The following is a 26884-nucleotide window of genomic DNA, read 5'->3' as shown; positions in this document are numbered from 1 at the left end:
ATTTACCTGTATTTTTTCAACACCCCCTAGCAGTCTCCTACCAAGGTAGGGTGACCTGACTAAGAAGAAAAAACTTTCACTGTCTTGCCAGATGACCTTTCAAACTTCGACATCCCCACCCCTCCTTCGGAGTGCAGGCACTGTACTTCCCACCTCTAGGATTCAAGTCCAACTGACTGGTTTCCCTGAATCCTGTCATAAATTACCATGCTCACACTCCAGCAGTATGTCAATTCATAAAAAAAAACCACTGGCCTCCACTCCTATCTAACACATACACACACAAAAGCTTGTTGAATGTCCAAGCTCCTAGCTCTCAAAACCTTCTTTAGCCCCTCTCTCCAACCTTTCTTAGGATGACTCCTACCCCTCCTTCCCTCCACCCCAGATTTATATGCCCTCTGAGTCATCTTAATTTTTCTCCAACCTCTCTAAGTGTCCAAACCACCTTATGAACCCTCCCCCCCTTCCCTCAGACTTTTGGTAACTACACCTCCTTTTAATCTCCAAACTCTGAATTATCTGCATAATATTCACACCACACATTGCCCTCAAACACCACTTTCCACTGCCTCCAGCCTCCTCCTTATTGCAGCATCCAAAACCCATGCTTCACACCTATACAACAGTGTTGGTATCATTACACTCTCCTATATTATCCTCTTTGCCTCCATGGATAAAGTAATTTGTTTCTACAGATGACTCTGTATCAGTTTTATTTAACATTAATATAATAATACTTGTCTGAGTCAATAAGGCCTTGGAATCTTAGTAAAGAGAATTCATAATTTCTTCAAATAAACAAAGGATCATTAATATCATAATCTTCTTGTGACTTCTTTCTCTTTGATATTCCAGTGTATGTCATTAGTATTTAACTTTTTCATTTCTTATTATTATAATCAAATAAAGCACTAGACTGACATTCATTTCTTATAATTTTAATAAAAAATGTGTCTTTTTGTGTGGAATTGCCTGATACAACTCTAATGCTTACCTGATTTATTGAGATGACCTAGTTTCACTAGTGAGTTTCACATACATACCTGATACCCTCTCTTAACTGCTTCGCTTCGCTTCACCTGTTTCAGGTACATAAATCTCCATCCTCATACATCTACATTAGATTTATCAAGACTGAGGGACATCACTTCATATTACCTCTTCTTGTCTTCTTCCTTTTATTCTATACAGCCTCTCCTCACTTAGTGACGAATTCGTTTACTGATGCCTCGGACTTACGATGGGCTCTCTGACCAGTATTCATACGTAAATAATGTATATTAGAGCTGATTTCCTCTATTCTGTTTCAGTATACAGTACACTACTGTACTATAAACATTTAAAAATATACCAGAAATGTTATAAGTTGTGCAAAGGTGACATTAAAACAATATCAAAGATGGTTGACACAAACTCACTACGATTATAGTATGCTCCTCACTTTGCGACGAATTCATTTAACAACATGGTCTTAGGAACGGAACTCGGTCGTTAAATGAGGAGAGGCTGTATTAGATTTATGAAGCCAGTGGTTGGCAAAATGTCTTAATAGATACCCAAGTGTTGCACGTGTATCTTGTATTCACGTGCTTGTTGTCGGTAAATTTGAAAACAAATACTGCATCTGTATTGATGTAACTGACAGGTGATAATTTTTTGCTAGCATCAGTGCACTGTGAGACCATACTCTTTTGCCTCGTATCCACAGGAATTATTTATTTAAGAGTTAATATCGATGCTGTTTATGGCACTATATATTAATGATTTCTCTTGTTCGGTCAGTCTAATTTGTGCTGTGTCCAAATGAAAAGATTCCATGCACCATTATTGCATTTATGAGGAAGTGAAATCTGTAGAGGTCATACAGCTCCTGGAGAGCTGGAAGGCACTCAGGCTCGATTGTAGGAAATTCAATACAACAATGGAAATCATAAATTTTTCCTCTTGGTAGACAAAAAATATAGATGAAAACTGGATATTTGCTCATTTGTGAAATTGTAACTTTAGAGAATAGAGTAGACCATTGATTAAGACAATCTGTTAACACTTTTTCACTCTAGGATGGTTGAAAAATTGCACCATTATTTTTTTTGATGAGCATGCCATGATCTTCCTTTAGGACGGCATAAATTTAGGGGAAAAATATGGCATGCTGAGGGTTCTTTCTCCTTGGTCTCGCAGTCAGCATATACAGGGTGTCCACAAAAACTCCCCCTGATTTCAAACAGGTATAACATGTAACTTTATTGTAATAATCTTTCACAGTTAGGAGCTTCAGATGCAGGATTTCATTCAGTTTCATGTGGTATAGGGTAGCATTAAAGGCATTCAATGTGTGCTCCTCTGGTTGCTCGGCAAACATTGATGCGTTAGTCCAGTTTGGTTCAGATGCTCAGCAGCATATCTGGAGTTATGCGAACTGCTCCAGTGATCGAAATTTTCAGCTCCTCCAGAGTTGCAGGTAGTGGTGGTACGTAAACTGTGCTCTTCACGTACCCCCAGAGAAAGAAGTCACAAACAGTTAGGTCCAGTGACCTCGCAGGCCACTTGCAGAGGTCACCGGACCTAACTGTATGTGACTTCTTTCTTTGGGGGTACGTGAAGAGCACAGTTTATGTACCACCACTACCTGCAACCCTGGAGGAGTTGAAAATTTTGATCACTGAAGCAGTTCGCATGATAACTCCAGGTATGCTGCAGAGCGTCTGGACCGGACTGGACTATCGCATCGTCGTTTGCCGAGCAACCACATACCTATACCACATAAAACTGAATGAAATCCTGCATCTGAAGCTACTAACTGTGAAAGATTATTACTATAAAGTTACATGTTATACCTGTTTGAAATCAGGGAGTGTTTTTGTGGACACCCTTTATTATTATTATAATAAAAAAGAAGTGCTAAACAGTCAGTATGTAGGTGAGGCCATTTTCTTATGGGGAAAGCCTAGTTGCACTCACATAAACAACCTCCCATGCCATCGGTTCTTTATAGGTACTTTATTTTTTATTTATTTATTATCACACTGGCCGATTCCCACCAAGGCAGGGTGGCCCAAAAAAGAAAAACTTTCACCATCATTCACTCCATCACTGTCTTGCCAGAAGGGTGCTTTACACTACAGTTTTTAAACTGCAACATTAACACCCCTCCTTCAGAGTGCAGGCACTGTACTTCCCATCTCCAGGACTCAAGTCCGGCCTGCCGGTTTCCCTGAACCCCTTCATAAATGTTACTTTGCTCACACTCCAACAGCACGTCAAGTATTAAAAACCATTCGTCTCCATTCACTCCTATCAAACATGCTCACGCACGCCTGCTGGAAGTCCAAGCCCCTCGCACACAAAACCTCCTTTACCCCCTCCCTCCAACCTTTCCTAGGCCGACCCCTACCCCGCCTTCCTTCCACTACAGACTGATACACTCTTGAAGTCATTCTGTTTTGCTCCATTCTCTCTACATGTCCGAACCACCTCAACAACCCTTCCTCAGCCCTCTGGACAACAGTTTTGGTAATCCCGCACCTCCTCCTAACTTCCAAACTACGAATTCTCTGCATTATATTCACACCACACATTGCCCTCAGACATGACATCTCCACTGCCTCCAGCCTTCTCCTCGCTGCAACATTCATCATCCATGCTTCACACCCATATAAGAGTGTTGGTAAAACTATACTCTCATACATTCCCCTCGTTGCCTCCAAGGACAAAGTTCTTTGTCTCCACAGACTCCTAAGTGCACCACTCACCCTTTTCCCCTCATCAATTCTATGATTCACCTCATCCTTCATAGACCCATCCGCTGACACGTCCACTCCCAAATATCTGAATACATTCACCTCCTCCATACTCTCTCCCTCCAATCTGATATCCAATCTTTCATTACCTAATATTTTTGTTATCCTCATAACCTTACTCTTTCCTGTATTCACTTTTAATTTTCTTCTTTTGCACACCCTACCAAATTCATCCACCAATCTCTGCAACTTCTCTTCAGAATCTCCCAAGAGCACAGTGTCATCAGCAAAGAGCAACTGTGACAACTCCCACTTTATGTGTGATTCTTTATCTTTTAACTCCACGCCTCTTGTCAAGACCCTCGCATTTACTTCTCTTACAACCCCATCTATAAATATATTAAACAACCACGGTGACATCACACATCCTTGTCTAAGGCCTACTTTTACTGGGAAATAATTTCCCTCTTTCCTACACACTCTAACTTGAGCCTCACTATCCTCGTAAAAACTCTTCACTGCTTTCAGTAACCTACCTCCTACACCATACACCTGCAACATCTGCCACATTGCCCCCCTATCCACCCTGTCATACGCCTTTTCCAAATCCATAAATGCCACAAAGACCTCTTTAGCCTTATCTAAATACTGTTCACTTATATGTTTCACTGTAAACACCTGGTCCACACACCCCTACCTTTCCTAAAGCCTCCTTGTTCATCTGCTATCCTATTCTCCATCTTACTTTTAATTCTTTCAATAATAACTCTACCATACACTTTACCAGGTATACTCAACAGACTTCTCTCCCTATAATTTTTGCACTCTATCTTTTGTCCCCTTTGCCTTTATGCAAAGGAACTATGCATGCTCTCTACCAATCCCTAGGTACCTTACCCTCTTCCATACATTTATTAAATAATTGCACCAACCACTCCAAAACTATATCCCCACCTGCTTTTAACATTTCTATTTTTATCCCATCAATCCCGGCTGCCTTACCCCCTTTCATTTTACCTACTGCCTCACGAACTTCCCCCACACTCACAACTGGCTCTTCCTCACTCCTACAAGATGTTATTCCTCCTTGCCCTATACACGAAATCACAGCTTCCCTATCTTCATCAACATTTAACAATTCCTCAAAATATTCCCTCCATCTTCCCAATACCTCTAACTCTCCATTTAATAACTCTCCTCTCCTATTTTTAACTGACAAATCCATTTGTTCTCTAGGCTTCCTTAACTTGTTAATCTCACTCCAAAACTTTTTCTTATTTTCAACAAAATTTGTTGATAACATCTCACCCACTCTCTCATTTGCTCTCTTTTTACATTGCTTCACCACTCTCTTAACCTCACAACTAGAAAGTGATCTGATATATCTGTGGCCCCTCTATAAACATGTACATCCTGAAGTCTACTCAACAGTCTTTTATCTACCAATACATAATCCAACAAACTACTGTCATTTCGCCCTACATCATATCTTGTATACTTATTTATCCTCTTTTTCTTAAAATAAGTATTACCTATAACTAAACCCCTTTCTACACAAAGTTCAATCAAAGGGCTCCCATTATCATTTACACCTAGCACCCCAAACTTACCTACCACACCCTCTCTAAAAGTTTCTCCTACTTTAGCATTCAGGTCCCCTACCACAATTACTCTCTCACTTGGTTCAAAGGCTCCTATACATTCACTTAACATCTCCCAAAATCTCTCTCTCCATAATATATTTGGCTGTGTTAGTGAATGGATAATTTTATCTTTTCATTAGCCTATCTTGTCTCTCGATAGCAACCATAGCACCCAAGAGAAAGGCGGGTAATGTTGGAGGCGCAAAGAAGTACATGTGTGAAATTTTAGGCATTTTGAAAAATCAAGATATTAAATAAAAGTGGTGCACATGAAGTATCAGTTTGTACAATTACAAGGAATATAGTGAAGATATGAGTAATTACTGTAGGTTGTGACCTGAAAACAATGACACACAAGTCACAATGGTTAAATTTATGAAAATTATTGAGCAAGTGAATTGAGCAGAAAACCAAGAAAGGTGCACCACTTAATGTCATCATAAAGGAACAAGCCTTAGAGTACATATGAAATTGTGTGTGATAAGGAAGGCCTAAACAAAAGTGTTTAGTGCTGGCTGGTTTCACAAGTTCAACTCGCACAGTCAGTTGCATAATACAGTGGACCCCCGGTTCGCGATATTAATCCGTTCCTGAGAGCTCATCGTAAATCAAAAATATCGGAAAGCGAACCAATTTTCCCCATAAGAAATAATAGAAATCAAATTAATCCATGCAAGACACCCAAAAGTATGAAAAAAAAAATTTTACCACATGAAATATTAAGTTTAATGCACACAAACTGAAGAAGACGTGCACAGTTTGTAGTACTCTACTGACAATAGAATACATGACACTTACCTTTAATGAAGATCTGGTGATGATTGATGGGATGGGAGGAGGGGAGAGTGTCGAAGTTGTTAATGTTTAGAAGGGGAATCCCCTTCCAATAGGACTTGAGGTAGCAAGTCTTTTTCTGGGGTTACTTCCCTTCTTCTTTTAATGCCACTAGGACCAGCTTGAGAGTCACTGGCAGCCTCACCATGCCTAATCACACTATGTATGCCACTACGATTCTTAAATCTTTCAAACCAACCTTTACTGGCCTTAAATTCACTCGCATCACCACTAGTTGCAGGCAATTTCTTTACCAAATCGTCAACTGCCTAGCACAAATGATCTGAGAGATGCCATCTTCTGCTATCTGTTTTTTATTTATCCACACCAATAACAGTCTCTCAACATCTTCTAACACTTGCGGTCGCTGTTTTGTAATCACAGTTGCACCTTTTGCAACAACAGCTTCCTTGATTGCCATTTTCCTGGTCACTATAGTAGAGATGGTTGATTGGGGTTTTGTATACAACCTGGCCAGCTCCGACACACGCGCTCCACTTTCGTATTTTGCAATTATCTCTTTCTTTATTCCAATAATCATTAGCACCCTTTTTCTCGAAGGGTTCGCTGTATAACCCTTGTGGCTTAGCGCTTCTTTTTGATTGAGAATTATTTTTTTTTTGTTTTTCAACAAGTCGGCCGTCTCCCACCGAGGCAGGGTGACCCAAAAAAGAAAGAAAATCCCCAAAAAGAAAATACTTTCATCATCATTCAACACTTTCACCACACTCGCACATTATCACTGTTTTTGCAGAGGTGCTCAGAATACAACAGTCTAGAAGCATACACATATAAAAATACACAACATATCCCTCCAAACTGCCAATATCCCAAACCCCTCCTTTAAAGTGCAGGCATTGTACTTCCCATTTCCAGAACTCAAGTCCGACTATATGAAAATAACCGGTTTCCCTGAATCCCTTCACTAAATATTACCCTGCTCACACTCCAACAGATCGTCAGGTCCTACCATTCGTCTCCATTCACTCCTATCTAACACGCTCACGCACGCTTGCTGGAAGTCCAAGCCCCTTGCCCACAAAACCTCCTTTACCCCCTCTCTCCAACCCTTTCGAAGACGACCCCTACCCCGCCTTCCTTCCCCTATAGATTTATATGCTTTCCATGTCATTCTACTTTGATCCATTCTCTCTAAATGACCAAACCACCTCAACAACCCCTCTTCTGTCCTCTGACTATACTTTTATTATTATTAGAATTATTATTATTATTATTATAAAGGGTTGGCACTAGAAGCTTTCTTGGGGCCCATGGTGACTTATTTTGCAGAAACAAGCACCAAAAACACTGTGATAATATGGAATGTACCGAATGTATCCTTAGATACGAGCACACTGGCTGGCTTGTAAACACTGGCACACACGTGGACATGTCTCGGACGAATCGTATACTGTACTGGGTTTTTTAACAGGAACCGAGGCAAAATTTTTGTGTTAAAATGCATCGATTACCGGATTTACCGGATACCGATGGCATTACGAACCTGGGGTCCACTGTACGTGTATTGAATTTTCTGGTGAAAGTGCCTTTGTTGACCATATGTCTGCAGGGAATTTCCCTGTAGCCATGTGGCTGTTGCTGCAAGCACAGTAAGTGTTAAATGCTAGCAGGATTAAGTGTTTATTCAAAGATGCCATTGAAAATTTACATCAGCTAGCAAGAGAAACGTGCACTAGGATTCAAGGCCACAAAGGATTGCTTCATACTATTACTGTGCAGTAATGTATCAGGCAATTCTTAGTAACCCCATGTTTATTTACACTCCGAGATGCCTCAAGCTTTGAAAGATACAGCCACCTTGCTAGTTATTTGGAGGTCAAACCAGTAAGCATGGATGACAGAGACCTTGCTTAAGCCAGTCAATAAATATAATTTTATTCAGTCATATTTTACCTGTGCAGCAAGAACCTTACATTTAAGGTTCTCCTTATTTTTGATAATACCCCTACTCATCTAAATTATTATTATTATAATCAAAAAGAAGCGCTAAGCCACAAGGGCTATACAGCGCTGCAGGGTAGGAAAGGAAGCGAGGGTATTGGGCGGCAGAAGGGGGGAGGGGCGATCAGTAGGTTACAGAAAACAGCGGGGCAGGGGATAGTGCAGGGTAGAGGGTAGCAAGAGATCGAGGTAGAATGGGCTGAAGGTATCATCAGAGTTTGTGAAGTAAGTCAGTTGTTGTCAAAAAGTCAATGAGAGAGTCTGGATGAAAGGTGGGTCCATCAGCGAGAAGGGAAGGTAAAGAGAGAGCAGTGGAGCGAAGACGACGTTGGAGGTAAATTCTGCGTGCTCGTTGATAAAGTGGGCAGTCTAACAGAATGTGGCTGACCGATAATGGAACTTGACAATTCTCATAGAGAGGAGCAGGGCGCCTCTCCACGAGATATCCATGAGTAAGATGAGTATGGCCAATGCGGAGACGGGAGAGAGTAGTCTCCCAACCTCGCCACTGGTGACAAGAAGACGGCCAGTAACCTATACTCGGTTTAATAGATTGAAGTTTGTTACCGAGTAGGGTAGACCAACGTTGTTGCCAACGGGTGTGAAGGTGGGTAGCATTTGGAGCAAAATAGTCCGTAAATGGAACACCTCTATATGAAACTGGTAGGTCATGTACTGCTGACCGCGCAGCAGTGTCTGCCTGTTCATTGCCCTGTACGTCAACATGACCAGGAACCCAACAAAAAACAATATCTTTATGCTTGGTAGAGATGCGGCATAGCCAAAGTTGGATACGGAGGACTAAGGGGTGAGGTGTGTCAAATTTCTGTATAGCCTGTAAAGCACTAAGGGAGTCTGAGACAACCACAAATGATGACACAGGCATAGATGCAATACGGATTAGTGCTGCAAGAATGGCATACAATTCAGCAGTAAAGATACTTGCCGAAGATAGTAAATGCCCTCGTACGACGCTGTCCGGAAACACTGCTGTGAATCCTACGCCGTCAAAAGACTTAGAGCCATCTGTGTACACTGCAATGGCATGAGAATGAGAGTGGAAGTGGTCAAGAAAAAGAGAGCGGGAAGCTACCGTAGACAGTTCGGCTTTCGAGCAAGGGAGTGAGAAAGAACAGACTCGAACAGCTGGAACTTCCCAGGGGGCTAGGGAAAAGTGAGATGCTACATGAACATAGGTGGTAATTGAAGAGAAGACAAGAGCGAATGTAGGAGAAGGGACGGAGCAAACGGGCGGCGAACAAATAAAGAATGCCTACTAATATCGGTGACCATTCTATAAATGGAAGGATTTCGGAGATCATGAGAGCGTACATAGTAGCGAAGGCAATGGGCATCACTGCGATCAGGTAAGGATGGAACGTTCGCTTCTGCATAGAGGCTCTCAACAGGGGAAGAGCGAAAAGCACCAAGGCATAAACGTAATCCTTGGTGATGAATGGGTTTAAGGCTAGAGAGAGTAGCAGGAGAGGCCGCTGAATAGATCTGGTCACCATAATCAAGTTTCGATAAAATGAGGGTGGAATGTAGGCGAAGGAGGGTTCGACGATCAGCTCCCCATGAAAGATGAGCAAGGGTTTTAAGAAGGTTCAGCCAGCTGTGACAAGTTGCCTTCAGAGAGGTAATGTGAGGTTTCCAGGATAACCTACGGTCAAAGAGGAGGCCTAGAAACCTGACTGTATCATGTTCAGGGATACGGGAGCCATAGAGGTACAAAGGATGATCAGAGATAACAGAGCGTCTAGTGAAAGTAATTTGGTGAGTTTTGGTACTGGAAAATTTAAACCCATGTGTGGTGGCCCAATTGGAAACACGGTCAACCGCATGTTGGAGAGAAACTGTAATGAGGTGACAGTCAGCGCCTGCACATGCAATAGCGAAGTCATCAACATAGTGATGACCAAATATTGGATGGAAGACTAGAGGCCAAATCATTTATAGCAAGGCCTCTTCAAGGGGGGCTCCTTGTTGTGGTGAAGAGGCTCTTGGTCTGAGGAATCAGACCTGTCGGTCTCCTTCCTCAGACCAAACCTAATTACCCCCCAATCCCCCCCTCCCTATCCCATCCTCCCCTTTTTCCTTTCCTCCTCCTCCTCCCCACCCCTCCCTTTTGCTCCTTCCTCTTTTTGGCCTTTGGGATTTCTCCCACAGGCGCGCTAATTCCTAGGTAGGGGAAAGGATACCGGGGTCCATCCCATTCCGTTGAGGTTCTTGGCGGTGGCATAGTTTGCCGTGGAATCTGGATCGCCTGGGGATGTCCCGATCCCTCTCCTGTATCCCGGAGTAGCTTTAGGTGTCTTTCGGGCGACGGGTGTATCTCTGGAAGCCACTTTCGGATTCTGGGGGTGGTGGCCGAAGGAGGTATGCTTTGTGGCGGATATCCGGCCGCCCTCTCTTTTGTCCACCGAGGTAGCTCAGCAGGTGTGAGGTTGCTATCCCGGATTGCTGGTTTACTGGCATGATGGGTAGGGTATGGCACGGATTCCATGCTGTATCTGCGCTACTTGCGGTGCTGAGGTCCTCTTGGGCGCGGAGGGAGATTTCTGGCCCTTTCATTCCTCCTGGGAACTATTCCTCCCTGCTCCCCCCCCCCTTTTTTTTTTCTTTTCTTTTCTTTCTTTTTTTTTCTTAAAAACAAAAAGCAAAGGAGTAACCTAACCATGGAGAACCCAATCCATGAACCCACTACCCCCGGGCCCCTTCTTGATACCGCACCCCATTCTGACCCTGCCTTGTTTTTAGACCACTCTTCGGACACTCCTGATGCCCCTGTACCTCTTGCTGGTGCTGTTTCCTCACCCGCTTCAGGCACCGGGGCTTCGACTGACTACTTCGATTTGTCTGACCTCCGCTCTCCTTTGACTATGCTTCCGGCCTCTCCCTCTATGGTACGGCAATTTTCGAATCGCCAGCCCATTTCACGCTGGACCAACTCCGGTCCTACTCCTAAACGCCAACGTCAATCTCCTGATGATGCTCCTTCATTACCTTCCCATTCTACTCGGAAAAGACCAACACGTCATGCACTCCCTCTCCACGCTCAGTTTCGGACCACACAATGGACTAAATTCTTTACTTTAAGACCGACTTCTTCTTCTGCCTATCTTTCTGACCATAATATTGGCAAAGCGCTCCTGCGTCATGTTTGTAGAGATATTTCATTTCATGCTCTCAAGAGCGGTATACGCATTGTCACTGTCCAAAATGCTACCCAAGCTCATGATCTTTCTCTCCTTTTGAATATCTATACTACTCCTATCACTATTGAAAAACATCTTTCTCTCAATTCTTGTAGTGGTACTGTCATTCTGCCCCATACCATAGTCCAACAGAATTTCCAGTCATGTAGCAATGACATTTTTGAACAGCTGGAACTCCAAGATCTCCCAATCCTCAAGGTAGACACTTATGTTCTTCCTGCCTGTGGGCGGAGACGATACCCTAGCAATGTGGCTCATTTAACTTTTGACAGCCGTGAACTCCCATCCTCAGTTTATGTAGCAGGACATCGGTTACAAGTTCAAAAGGTGATCCCTACACCGCAACAGTGTAGAAATTGCTGGCGATTTGGCCATCCAGCGAAATATTGCAGATCCATAGCCGAATGCCCAGTCTGTGGTGCCGATGACCATTCTAATACGTCTTGCAATCGACCTCCCTCTTGCCTTAATTGTCATGAGGCTCACCCTTCGTACTCTCGCAGTTGCCAAGTCTGTTTAAATGAGCGGGAAATCCGTTACCTCAAAGAGGCAGAAGGTCTCCCTTATGTCATGGCAGTTTCTCATCTCCGCCTCCAAGGGAGACTACCTCGTGTTTCTTATTCCCGTGTTTCAAAACGTCCCCCCACTTCTGGGGTCCTATCTTCTGCAACCTCCTCTGTGGTTACCTCTCCCATAGTCACTCCTGTATCTAATTCTTTTGCTGTCCTAGGCTCAGATGTTCCTACTTCAATGCCTCAGTCTGTTCTTGCTTCTTCGTGTTCTCCCTCACAAGCCTCAGTATCGAGGAGACCTCGTACGACACTTCCTCCCAATCGTCCCTCTACTTCTCAGAAGTCAAAAAAAGGTCCTTTAACCCCTCCTTCCCTTCTTCCACCTCCTCATTTTACCTTCCCTGTCTCTGTACTGGGTTCTTCCCCTCTCACTGGCTCTGTTACAAGTGTAGAGGTTCACCCTCCTCCTCGTACTATACCTACCTCCCCTGTTCCCTCCCAAGTTTCTTCCTCTTCTGCCACCTCCCAGGTTTCTGCCTCTTCTGTCCCCTTCCACGCTTCTTCTCCAGTTCCCTCCACCCTTTTGCCCCCCCCCTACCTTGGTACAGTCCATTACAGTTCCAATCTTTACTCATCCTCCCCCTACCATCTCCAATATTGTCTCCCATACGACGTCTCTGAATTCCGAAACACTTGAAGCAATCTCTGAATATATTGCAGAGACCAAACCATCAATGGACACTGATCCACCCTCTGTTCCTTCTCTCTCCTCTCCTCCGTCTGCGCAACTCCTTTCTTCACAGCGCACCGTTCCTTCGCTGCTTGAATGTTTACCGCTGCCTCCGCATGTGGACTTTTCTAACCCCTCTAGTCCGTAGGAACCCTTACCTGCAGATTTCAAGTATCTTTCTCATTGCCAATCATGGCCTATTTTCAGTGGAATATACGCGGCCTCAGGGGTAATCGGGGTGAGCTTCACATGTTACTCTCCCAGTTTTCCCCTGTTGGTGTTTGCTTACAGGAACCAAAATTACACTCTGCTGTTATCTCTCCCATCTCAGGCTATAATTTATTGTATTCTTCAGATCCTTTTCCTGATAGGACCTTTAATGAAAGTGTCCTTCTTCTATGCACTGATATTCCGTACCATCAGCTATTTGTTCGTACTTCGCTGCATTACACAGCAGCCCGTATCCACTTGCATAGGTGGTATACGCTCTGTTCTTTATATCTCTCTCCTTCTCGGGCATTATCTATTCTGGATATTGCCTTTCTTGTTTCGTCATTGCCACCACCGATTCTGTTCCTTGACGATTTTAATGCCCATCATTTCCTGGGGGGGGGGGTCTCACTGTGATTCCCGTGGCATTCAGTTAAGAGGCTTTTCTTGCCACTCACCCCCTCCATGTTTTAAATACAGGTACTCACACCCATTTTGAACCTCGGACTCACCCTCTCTCTCTTGCATCGATCTTTCAGTCTGCTCTTCCTCCACCACATTAGACTTCACCTGGTCTGTTCTCCCGGATTTACATGACAGCGATCATTTCCCAATCATTCTTACTTCCCCTTCATATTCACCACCTCTTCGTATCCCACGCTGGCAATTTGATCAGGCAAATTGGAACCTTTACTCACAACTAACTGTTTTTAGTGAGGTTCCTTCTTCGTCCTCCATTGATGAGCTTTTACACCTCTTCTCGTCCTCCGTTTTAACCGCAGCTTCTCATTCTATACCCCAAACTTCAGGCGGGCATTCTCAGAAATGCATGTCTTGGTGGTCTCCTGCTTGTGCTCGTGCAGTACGTTTGATATGCGCTGCATGGGGCAGGTACCGGTACAATAGAACCACGGAGAGACTTCTTGATTTTAAGCAGAAGTGCGCGATCGCTCGTCGTGTCATCCGTGACGCTAAACGCACTTGCTGGCGAGATTGTCTCCACCATCACCTCTGCTTCCTCTATGAGTGCAGTCTGGAAAAAAGTACGAAAACTGAGTGGTAAATATTCTCCTGACCCGGCTCCTGTTCTGCAGGTTGCCGGTGTTAATATAGCAAACCCACTAGATGTTGCCAATGAAATTGGCAATCATCTGGTTCGTATTTCTCAGGGGCTCCATCTATGCCCCTCATTTCTTTCCTCAAAGTCTGCCAGAGAGTTAGCACCCTTGGACTTTCCTTCTCTCAGAGAAGAACAGTATAATGTGCCTTTTACACTTCAAGAACTGGAGGCAACACTCTCAGCTTGCCGATCATTGGCAGCTGGGCCTGACAACATATTCGTATGCTACAACATTTACATCAGTCAGCCCTTGCAGTCCTATTACGCCTTTTCAATCTTATTTGGTCACAAGGAGTTCTTCCACAGCTGTGGAAATCTGCCATTGTTCTCCCTTTCTGCAAACCAGGCACTACGGGACATGAAGCCTCCCACTATCGTCCCATTGCTCTTACCAGTGTAGTTTGCAAAGTTTTGGAACGCCTGGTAAACAGACGTTTAGTGTGGTATTTAGAGACACACAACAGTCTCTCCACTCGTCAATATGGCTTTCGTAAGGGACGTTCTACCATAGACCCCTTACTACGCTTGGATATGTATGTTCGTAATGCCTTTGCGAATAACCACTCAGTTATTGCCATATTTTTTGACCTTGAGAAGGCATATGACAACTTGGAGGTATAATATTTTGGCCCAAGCCCACTCCTTAGGCCTCCGAGGCAATCTACCATCCTTCCTTAAGAACTTTTTAACTGATAGACATTTCCGTGTTCGGGTTAATAATGTGCTCTCCCCGGACTTTATCCAAGCTGAAGGTGTCCCCCAGGGATGTGTTCTGAGCACAACACTTTTTCTCCTTGCTATTAATGATTTGGCCTCTAGTCTTCCATCAAATATTTGGTCATCACTCTATGTTGATGACTTCGCTATTGCTTGTGGAGGCGCTGACTGTCACCTCATTACAGTTTCTCTCCAACATGCGGTCGACTGTGTTTCCAATTGGGCCACCACACATGGGTTTAAATTTTCCAGCACTAAAACCCACCAAATTACTTTCACTAGACACTCTGTCATCTCCGATCATCCTTTGTACTTCTATGGCTCCCGTATCCCTGAACGTGATACAGTCAAGTTTCTGGACCTCCTCTTTGACCATAGGTTATCCTGGAAACCTCACGTTACCTCTCTGAAGGCAACTTGTCACAGCCGGCTGAACCTTCTTAAAACCCTTGCTCATCTTTCATGGGGATTATTATTATAATCAAAAAGAAGCGCTAAGCCACAAGGGCTATACCGCGCATGGGGAGCTAATCGTCGAACCCTCCTTCGCCTACATTCCACCCTCATTTTATCGAAACTTGATTATGGTGACCAGATCTATTCAGCGGCATCTCCTGCTACTCTCTCTAGCCTTAACCCCATTCATCATCAAGGATTACGTTTATGCCTTGGTGCTTTTCGCTCTTCCCCTGTTGAGAGCCTCTATGCAGAAGCGAAAGTTCCATCATTATCTGATCGCCGTGATGCCCATTGCCTTCGCTACTATGTACGCTCTCATGATCTCAGCAATCCTTCCATTTATAGAATGGTCACTGATATTAGTAGACATTCTTTATTTGTTCGCCGACCCTGTTTACTCCGTCCCTTCTCTCTTCGCCTTCATTCGCTCGTCTTCTCTTCAATTACCACCTTTCTATGTTCATGTAGCATCTCACTTTTCCCTACCCCCCTGGGAAGTTCCAGCTGTTCGAGTCAGTCTGTTCTTTCTCTCTCCCTTGCTCGAAAGCCCAACTCTCTATGGTCGCTTCCCACTCTCTTTTTCTTGACCGCTTCCACTCTCATTCTCATGCCATTGCTGTGTACACAGATGGCTCTAAGTCTTCTGATGGCATAGGATTCACAGCAATGTTTCCGGACAGCGTCCGGAAACACTGCTGCGAAGTATTTTTACTGCTGAATTGTATGCGGCTAGTATTTTTACTGCTGAATTGTATGCCATCCTTGCAGCACTTATCCGTATTGCATCTATGCCTGTGTCATCATTTGTGGTTGTCTCAGACTCCCTTAGCGTTTTACAGGCTATACAGAAATTTGATACACCTCACCCCTTAGTCCTCCGTATCCAACTTTGGCTATGCCGCATCTTTACCAAGCATAAAGATATTGTTTTTTGTTGGGTTCCTGGTCATGTTGACGTACAGGGCAATGAACAGGCAGACACTGCTGCGCGGTCAGCAGTACATGACCTACGAGTTTCATATAGAGGTATTCCATTTATGGACTATTTTGCTGCAATATCTTCCCACTTTCACACCCGTTGGCAACAACGTTGGTCTACTATGCTCGGTAACAAACTTCAATCTATTAAACCGAGTATAGGTTACTGGCCATCTTCTTATCACCAGTGTCGAGGTTGGGAGACTACTCTCTCCCGTCTTCGCATTGGCCATACTCGTCTTACTCACGGATAACTCATGGAGAGGCGCCCTGCTCCTCTCTGTGAGAATTGCCAGGCTCCATTATCGGTCAGCCACATTCTGTTGGACTGCCCACTTTATCAACGAGCACGCAGAATTTACCTCCGTCGTCGTCTTCGCTCCGCTGCTCTCTTTACTTTCCCTTCTCACTGATGGACCTACCTTTCATCCGGACTCTCTCATTGACTTTTTGACAACAACTGACTTACTTCACAAATTCTGATACCTTCAGCTCTTTCTACCTCAATCTCTTTCTACCCTCTACCCCCGTTGTTTTCTGTAACCTACTGATCATCTCTCCTCCCTTCTGCCGCCCAATACCCTCACTTCCTTCCCTACCCTGCAGCGCTGTATAGCCCTTGTGGCTTAGCGCTTCTTTTTGATTATAATAATAATAATATTGTCAGATGTATAAAGTACTACATGTTCAAACAAAAGAGACACACATTACAACCATCACCTAATGACAACTGCGCATTGACATCAATACAAGAACCCCAGCCTGGTAGGACCACATCATCCCTCTCTATTCCTTTCAGAATCATAGGCATACACCAGCAACCAGGATTTATGGTGAGAAATATTATTTATGGGACATTTGTAGCTCTAAGTATTATATTAAATATTACATTGTTATATCCCACTACAATTTCATTATCATTATTTTGCAGTTACGAGACCTAAAAAAGAAAGAGGAACATAACCCTTTTATTCCAATATGTTCTTCATTTCATTTACACAGTTATTTAATTAAGACACCACTTTCAGGGACAATCTACCATCTGAATTGATGTATACTTTAAAATTTTCAGGACATTTTTTGGGGATTCATAGAAAGTTCAACTTAGAATCCAAGTTTTCTTGTATTACATTCAGAAGTTTTTGCCTCTGAAAATTCTCAATTTAGGGAACATTTTAAATTAAACATTTTACAACATTCTCTCATATTTGGAGAATTCAGTATTAGAGATTTTTCCAGTTATAATTCAGAATTTTCCAGAATTTAGTTAATTCCTAATTTCCAAATAAGTAATTACATGCTTAACTTACTTGCAGGACCAGGTGTGGGGCATAGCATACAATATTGGTGAAGAAGATCAAGAGAAAGTGATGGCTCACCTTGATTATCGTGAGAAAGATGGTTATCACCGTAAAGCAGTGCTTTTTCACCCACAAGACAATTCCATTCAGCCATGGCACCTTACTCTCTACTTAGGTAAATTAACCCTTTGACTGTTTCAGTCGTATATATACGTCTTATGAGGTACCGTGTTTGACGTATATCTTTCTTTCTTTCAACACACCGGCCGTATCCCACCAAGGCAGGGTGGCCCAAAAGGAAAAATGAAAGCTTCTCCTTTTACATTAAGTAATATATACAGGAGAAGGGGTTACTAGCCCCTTGCTCCCAGCACTTTAGTCGCCTCGAGGCTTCAAATCAAGCAGGAGAAAGTTGGTAGGCCCACATGTGAGAGAATGGGTCTATGTGGTCACTGTGCACCATATAAAAAAAATCCTGGAGCACGCAGTGCATAATGAGAAAAAAAAAAACTCCAACTGTTTTTTTTAATTAAAATGCCAATTTTGTGGTCTATTTTCATATAGTATTTATGGTTGTATTCTCATTTTTTGGTCTCATTTGATAGAATGGAAAGCATATTATAGAGCTAGAGTTGATTTTCATTGGTTTTGCTATAAAAAGAACCTGGAAATGGAGCTCAAAGCAGGGGAAATGTTTGATTTTTGCCGATGTTCAAAAGTAAACAAATGATGCCATTGTCCAATAAATACCCAACTAGCCATTCTAATATGCAGATATGAATGTGTTGACATTATTTGTACAATTATAACACTATTGCAGTAGTCTGCATAACAGTAAATCTTCTATTTTTTTGTTTGAATAAAAATTCAAAATAGAAAGCAAGAGTAATATCAGAGGGGCCTGGAGATGTGACTGATGAACAAAGAAAATGTTATTTTAGAGCCAGGAATGTCTGCATTGTTCATTCTGGACCTTATTTTGGGAAATTGTCATATTTTTTAATTTTTGTGAAATTGGCCAAATTGCAAATTTCTGACCACGTTATTGGGTAGTTGAAATCAGTAAATGGGCAGTTTCTTGTATTCAATCAATAGAAAAAATGGAGTTCTAAAGAAATAGCTATGAGTTTGGTTGACTGGAACAAAGGAACTAGACGAAAATAGGGCTCAAAGTGGGCGAAATCGCCGATTTGTAAATATCGCTGAGGTCACTAACTTCGCGAGAGCATAATTCCATCAGTTTTCCATCAAATTTCGTTTTTTTTTTTTTTTTGGTGTCATTACAATCGGGAAAAGATTCTCTATCATTTCATAAGAAAAAAATATTTTTTTTCTTTTGAAATCTTGTGACACCAGGAGACACCTCAGGATTGGGGGTTTCATTTAAAATATAAAATGATGTATAAATATATGTAAAGAAGAATTGCGTTGAATAAGACACTTTAAAATTAATACTGTGTGGTATGAGTTCACTTCTTCATATACAGCACTATTGAAATTTTCAAATTATGAAATTAATGGTTTTTCATAATTTACCTTTAACCAAAAGTTAATGGGTTTTTCCCAAATGTCTAACCATATTTTCCATTTACATTTCTGTGTTTTAATAGGCTCGAGCACTCTCCATTAAAAGTAGAGAAATACCTATGATTTATGCTGGCACGTTTGTAAAATACATTATTTTTTTCTTGCAGGTGCAGATTCAAATCCCTTCTATACAGGCCCAACAAATGAAAACACAATTGCTGAAATAATATCTTTAGCAGCTGGTCCAAGTGGTCCTAATTCAGAGTATCTATTCCAGTTAGCTGAAGCAATGAGAACTTTTGGGGTATCAGATTCTCATCTGTTTGATATAGAAGCAAAAGTTAAAAATATCTTGAGTGTAGTATAGTAAATGAAGCATTACAAATGAAAACTGCATTAAACAGTCAAGCAAGAGAATACTTTGCTCAGTATCTTTGCTTTTGGTATAGTACTGCTGTGCAATATAAAAAAAATATATATTTTGTTATAGTTGTAGAGTGGTAAATTTTATTTTTACATTACTTTTCTCATGAAAATGACAATAGTAATGGTTTTAGCATAGTTATGAACACATTTCATATTTTAATGTTTCAGATTATGTTATATCTTGCTCTTGCTGGCACTTTTGTAGAGTGTGAAAGTTTTGTCTTACATATGCAATTTATTATTTCTTAGTTTCAGTATACTCACTGAATAGTTGACTCAAGGATATTACCTCCAGCTGTCAGCAAGTTTACTGAACAAGAGTTTAGGCTTCATATAAGTTTAAGTATGAAAGTTACAATACTGCAGCTAGGGCAATTCACAAATAAACCACACTTTGGAAAGGTAACAGCATAATTTTTATTCATCCAGAACCAATATCAAGTCACAACTGAGTGACAAAATGGTAGAAAATCAGAAGACATGTTAAGATAAGATAAGATTTCGTTCGGATTTTTAACCCCGGAGGGTTAGCCACCCAGGATAACCCAAGAAAGTCAGTGCGTCATCGAGGACTGTCTAACTTATTTCCATTGGGGTCCTTAATCTTGTCCCCCAGGATGCGACCCACACCAGTCGACTAACACCCAGGTACCTATTTGCTGCTAGGTGAACAGGACAACAGGTGTAAGGAAACGTGTCGAAATGTTTCCACCCGCCGGGAATCGAACCCGGGCCCTCCGTGTATGAAGCGGGAGCTTTAGCCACCAGGCCACCGGGCCTGGTGAGTGAAATTATTTAAAGTGTTAGGAGAAAGATAAGGTGACAAAAATAGGTGACAAAAAAATAACCAGAAAGCAGATAAGGAGAATAGTAGTAGTAAGCTATGAGAGAAATTGTAATTTCTTATACTTATTAACTTCCTTATAGAATAAGCCTTACTTTTCTAGTATATTTTTGTCTTTTGTCTCTCCCTCCCCCCCTCTCCTGACCTGTTTTCTGGTGGTCTTCCCATTTACTTTGTCTCAACTGTGACTTTAGGATGGACTAAAACATCCTCTAGTGTCAGATGCAAAGTGTGAGTTAGTTGTGAAGAGTTTAATGTTTGAGTACAGCCTCTCCTCATTTAGTGATGTACTCGTTTACCGACACCTGAGACTTACGATGGGCGCTCTCACCAGTATTCATACGTACATAATGTATATTAGAGCTGATTTCATCTATTCTATTTCAATATACAGTACACTACTGTATAAACATTTAGAAATATACCACAAATGTTATAAGTGGTGCAAAGGTGAAATTAAAACAAAATCAAAGATGGTTGACACAAACTCACTACCATTACAGTATGCTGTTCACTTAGCAACGAATTCGTTTAAAGCTGTGGTCTTAGGAACGCAACTCCATCGTTAAGTGAGGAAAGGCTGTATATAGAATGTTTTGTTCACTGAACGTTTGTACTACCTCCTTTAAATTCATATAACTTATAAATTTTTATAATAAATTAAACTAATTTTGTGCAGACTGAAATCAGCATTATTACTTCCAAATTTCCATATTTTTTAGGGGAATTGCAAATATTTTAACTACCATATATATAAACTCGCATGGGAAAACTACACAATTTTTTCGTATCTTTCATTACCGAGGATGCCAGTGCAAAATGGAAGAAACAATTATTAATATATTCGCATTAGTATTATACACCCATATGGGTTATACAGCACAAAACAATTAGTAAATGTGACCAAAAATGAGGGAACTACAATACAAAAAATTCAGTACTGTAATACATTTCCCATAATTGATACAATGACTAGAACATTCCCAATGACATGAGGTTATTAAATAAGTTTCTAATTGATGGTTTAAATAAGTTTGCAATACACAAATTAATGGACCAGTAATGAAAACCCTTCCTAGGCTCAAAGTTGTCTTACATGATCAGTGGGGTAAAAACTGACTGGAAAGGATTATAAATATCATTTATAACTATGAAGATAATCCAGACAATACAACCAAATGGTTTACCAACACACATTAATTAATACAGTAGTACTAATAATTCATACTTGTTCAGAAACAAAAACTACATGTAAATAAATACTGTATACAGTTTACCACCCTGAATAAAACTATTACATCTATCAGAGATAAATGCCCACCCACAAGACTGGCACATTATCATTATACAAACACAAGTGATAACCAATCTAAAGCTAATACATGTAACCATCTCTCAAATTAGAAGAATGTTCTCAAGACCCCATACAACCCTGTAACACCTTACACATTCAGGGATAATATTAAGCCTGCACTAAATGTATAAAGTTATCATTATTCCATGGCATTCCTAAGATTCCATGTCTTTTATCTCCACTTTCATCTAGTAAAAGCTATAAATGAAATATAGGGTCCATGACTAAAGTCCTTCAGGTACTAAAGAAAAAATGCAGAACAGACTAATATGTAATACAAAATCTAAATACAAATATAACTTCTTGGAATATAAATTATGAACAACATTCATATAAAGTAACACTCTGAAGGAGGGGTTGGGATAATTGCAGTTTGGAGAGGTATCCGAGCTGTAGTATCTGCATGCCTGTGGCAAGATAGTGATGGTGAGTGTTTCGTCTTTTTTGGGGTCACCCTATCTCAGTGGGAGATGGCCAGTGTTTAATTTCTATTGTTTTTTTTTTTTACTTTGTACAGGTTAAGTGCTTAAATTGATTATTTTGTTTAACACACTGGCTGTCTCCCACCAAGGTAAGGTGACACAAAAAAGAAATGACACTTTCACTGTTATTCATTCACTGTCCTGCCAGAAGCAGACTGACATCATAGATGTGATGTCTGCATCCTTATGACAAGCCAATAATTCAATGAATGAAAATGAAAGCATTTCTTTTTCCTGGTCACCATACCTTGGTGGGAGATGGCCAGTGTGTTAAATATATAATCAATTTAAGCACCGAACTTGTACAAGGTAACAAGTTTCTAGAGAATGTGATAATTAACATTCTAAAATGTAGCTTCTTCAGATCATTTAGTCTTATCATACTATTATATTCACGAAAAAAAATCTGAGGAAATAAGGAGGGTGTGTAAAAGGAAGCCATAGGAAAGAGCAAGGTGATGAGTGGAACAAAAATCCTATGCAATGAAAAATTAAATATCAGACTAAAGGGAGTCTGGAAGACAAAAATGTGTTCAGATATTTGGAAGTGGACCTGTCTTTCATAGACCAATCCAACAACAAAATGGAAAAAAAGGTAGCTGGAGCATTAAGGCATCTATGAAGACAAAGAACTTTATCCATGGAGGCCAAACGGAGGAGTACCTAAGTATATATTAGTACACTGTTATATAGGTGTGAAGCATACGTTTTAAACATTGCATAGAGGACGCAGGAAGCAGTAGAAGTGTTGTCTGATGATGTGTGGTATGAATATTATAGACTTTGGAGCTTAGAAATTAGATGTGGGGGTTATGAAAGTATAATGTAAAGGGCTGAGGAGAGGCTGTTGAGGTGGTTTGGGTATTTGGGAAGGATGGATTATTATAATTATTATAATCAAGGAGAAGTGCTAAACCTGTAGGATTATGCAGCTGGGAAGGATGGAGCATTGTAGGAAAACTAAGAGGGTATATAAATCTAGTGCAAAGGGAAGGAGGGGTAGGGGGTCATCCCAGGAAGATATGGAGGGAGGGTGTAAAGGTTTTGAGTGCTAGGAGCTTGAATATTTGACAGGTTTGTGTGTGTGTGTTATAGAAGAGTGGAGGCCAGTGGCTTTTAAGACTCGATGTGCCATAGGAGTGTGAGCAAGGTAACAATTATAAATGAATTTAGGAAAATCAGTTAGCCAGGCTAGTCCTGGTGGTGGAAAATACAGTGCCTGCACTCTAAGGGTGAGGGCACTGCAGTTCCAAAGACCATCTAAACTGTGATGTCAGCACGCTGCTGACAAGACAGTGGTTGAAGGAATAATCGCAAATGTGTTTTATTTTTGGGGTCACCCTGCCTTGGTGGGTGATGTCTGGTGTTATATATAAAAAATACTTAAATCCTTGTGGGTCACAGCACCATATAGTGGAGGGGTGTTGACTCACAAGGTGAAGAATTGTGAAGGGAGTGTGCAGCACTGTATGACCCCTGTGGGTCTAGCACTTAGTTATGATTATAATGTGAAAGGAGTGTCCAGATGGAAAAGACGTACCAGACACGTAAATTATTATTATAATCAAAACTAAGCGGTGAACTACCAGGGTCATACAGCGCTGTCAGGCATGTCAAAATTGGCATATTTAATCCATCTCAGTTAATAAATTAGTTAGCAGTAAAGATGAGAGATTCCAAATAATAAAGCATCAGGACAGGAAAACTATTTTGAGACCACTAAGGATACATACCCAAATTACCTCTTCCAAATCTGCTACTGTATACAGGAACTCAAAAACTGTACATTATTATTATTATAATAAAAAAGAAGCGCTAAACCACAGGGGTTATACAGCGCAGCAGAGCAGGGAAGGATGCAGGGGTAGTGGGTAGCAAGAGGGAGAGGGATGATTATTAGGTTATGAAGTGCAGCAGGACAGTGGATAGTGCAGGGGTAGAGGGTAGCTAGAGATTAAGGTAGAAAGGACTGAGGATAGTGCTAAAGACATCATCATCAGAGTCTGTGTAGTAAATCAGTTGCTGTCAAAAAGTCAATGAGAGAGTCGGGATTAAAGGAGGGTCCAAAAGCAAGAAGGGAAGGTAAAGAAAGGGCAGCAGAGCGGAGACGATGGAGGTAAATTCTGCGTGCTCATTGACAGATTGGGCGCCTCTCCATGAGATACCCGCGAGTAAGACGAGTGTGGCCGATGCGAAGATGGGAGAGAGTAGTCTCTCAACTTCGACACTGATGAAAAGAATACGGCCAGAAACCTATACGGTGGACCCCTGGTTAACGATATTTTTTCATTCCAGAAGTATGTTCAGGTGCCAGTACTGACCGAATTTGTTCCCATAAGGAATATTGTGAAGTAGGTTAGTCCATTTCAGACCCCCAAACATACACGTACAAACGCACTTACATAAATACACTTACATAATTGGTCGCATTGGGAGGTGATCGTTAAGCGGGGGTCCACTGTACTCAGTTTAATAGAATGAAGTTTGTTATGGAGCAGATCAGACCAACGTTGTAGCCAACGGGTGCGGGGATGGGTAGCAATTACAGCAAAATAGTCTGTGAATGGAACACCTCTATAGGAAACTGGAAGGTTATGTACTGCTGACCACGCAGCAGTGTCTGCCTGTTCATTGCCCTGCATGTCAACACGACCAGGGACCCAACAAAAAACAATATCTCTGTGTTTGCTAGAGATATGGCATAACCAAAGTCAGATATGAAGAACTAGGGGGTGAGGTGTATCAAATTTCTGTATAGCCTGTAAAACACTAAGAGAGTCTGAAACAACCACAAATGGTGACACAAGCATACATGCAATACGGATAAGTGCTACAAGAATGGCATACAATTCAGCCATAAAAATGTTAGCCGAGGATAATAAATGCCCTCACACAACACTGTCCAGAAACACTGCTGCGAATCCGATGTCATCAGAAGACTTAGAACCATTGGTGTACACTTCAATGGCATGAGAATGAGAGTGGAAGTGGTTAAGAAAAAGAGAGTGGGAAGCCACCGTAGGTAGTTGGGCTTTCGCACATGGCAGTGGGAAAGAACAGACACGAACAGCTGGAACTTCCCAAGGGGGCAGGGAAAAGTGAGACACTACATGAACATAGAAAGGTGGTAACTGAAGAGAAGACGAGCGAATGTAGGAGGAGAGAAAAGGGACGGAGTAAACAGGGGCGACAAACAAATAAAGAACGTCTACTAACGTCAGTGACTTTCCTATATACGGAAGGATTGTAGAGGCCATGAGATCGAACATAATAGCAAAGGCAATGAGCATCATGGTGATCAGACAAGGATGGAAAATTCACTTCTGCATAGAGGCTCTCAACAGGGGACGAACGAAAGGCACCAAGGCACAGACGGACGGAGACCTTGGTGATGAATAGGGTCTAACTTAGAGTTACAGGAGTGGCCGCAGAATAGATTTGGTCACCATAATCTAGTTTGGACAAGACTAGGGTGGAGTGCAAACGGAGGAGAGTGTGACAATCTGCTCTCCATGAACGATGTTTGAGAATCTTAAGGAGATTTAGCCGACCATGGCAAGTTGTCTTTAACAAAGAAATGTGAGGTCTCCACATCATCTGGTGATCAAAGAGCAGGCCCAGAAACCTGACCGTATCACATGCCAGAATACGTGAACCGTGTAAGTACAAGGGAGTATCCGATATAAGCGGATGTCTAGTAACCTATAGTGAAGTCATCAACATAAAGTGATGACCAAATATGCGAAGGAAGAATGGAAGGTAGGTAATTTATAGCTAAGAGAAAAAGAGTAGTACTGAGGACACAACCTTGTGGGACTCCTTCGGCTTGTACGAAGTCCGAGGAAAGAGAGGCGCCAATACGGACCCAAAAATGTCTTATCAGGCAAGAAAGCAGCGATGAAGTTTGGTAGATTACCGTGGAGGCCTAAGGAGTGGGCTTGGGCTAGAATGTTATACCTCCAAGTGGTGTCATATGCCTTCTCTAGATCGAAAAAGACCGCTAGGACAAAGTGGTTGTTAGCAAAGGCATTTCAAATATACGTATCTAGTGGAGCAAGGGGTCTAAAGTAGAGTGGCCTTTGCAAAAGCCATATTGGCGAGGGGTAAGGCTATTGTGTGTCTCTAAAAACCACATCAGACATCTATTCACCAATTGTTCCATCACCTTGCAGATCATACTGGTCAGGGTGATGGGACGATAGCGAGAAGTGTCAAGCCCCGAGGCGCCCGGTTTGCAAAACGGTAGTACAATAGCTGATTTCCAGTGTTGTGGGAGAACCCCTTGCTCCCAAATTAGATTGAAAAGACGTAAAAGAACGGGAAGGGCCGTAGAATGGAGATGGTGTAGCATACTGATGTGGATATCATCAGGTCCCGGTGCCGACAGCTAGGAAATGGAAGGCATGGACTCTAATTCTAGAAGAGTAAAAGGTACATTATATGGCTCCAATCCATCGGAGGAGAAATCTAAGGGCAACTACTCTTTGGTAGGTTTAGATGCAAGAAAAGAGGGACAGAGGTGAAGCCCTCAGGAGATACGGACAAGATAGTTTCCGATTTCTGTGATAACTTCTAAAGGTTCTGTGACATCAACTCCAGCAACCTGCAAAACAGGAGCTGGGTCCAGAGTGTACTTACCACACAATTTCCGCGCCTTTTTCCAAACTGTGCATGTAGGGGAAGACAAGGTAATGGTAGACATGTAGTCTTGCCAACAAGCGCGTTTAGCGCCGCGTATGATGCGGCGAGCAACTGTCCTTGCCCGCTTAAAATCCAACAGATGCTCCGTGATACGGTTATAATAATAACGGTCACATGTAGGAG

General features: G+C 41.9%; 1 protein-coding gene across 1 annotated transcript in view; it reads left to right on the top strand.

The window, feature by feature from the left end:
- Window positions 1-20209, top strand: part of LOC128698176 (putative glutathione-specific gamma-glutamylcyclotransferase 2) — a 24241-nt gene extending 4032 nt beyond the window's left edge. Inside the window, exons 2-3 of the mRNA XM_053790280.2 lie at window positions 17417-17602; window positions 19122-20209. Coding sequence (XP_053646255.2) covers window positions 17417-17602; window positions 19122-19321 — 386 coding nt within the window. The 3' untranslated portion in view covers window positions 19322-20209. The remainder of the gene's footprint in view (window positions 1-17416; window positions 17603-19121) is intronic.
- The last annotated feature ends 6675 nt before the right edge of the window (window positions 20210-26884 follow it).

This window comes from Cherax quadricarinatus, chromosome 63 (assembly GCF_038502225.1).
Source record: "Cherax quadricarinatus isolate ZL_2023a chromosome 63, ASM3850222v1, whole genome shotgun sequence".
Taxonomy (NCBI): Eukaryota; Metazoa; Arthropoda; class Malacostraca; order Decapoda; family Parastacidae; genus Cherax; species Cherax quadricarinatus.
This window is presented reverse-complemented; position numbering and strand designations above follow the sequence as displayed.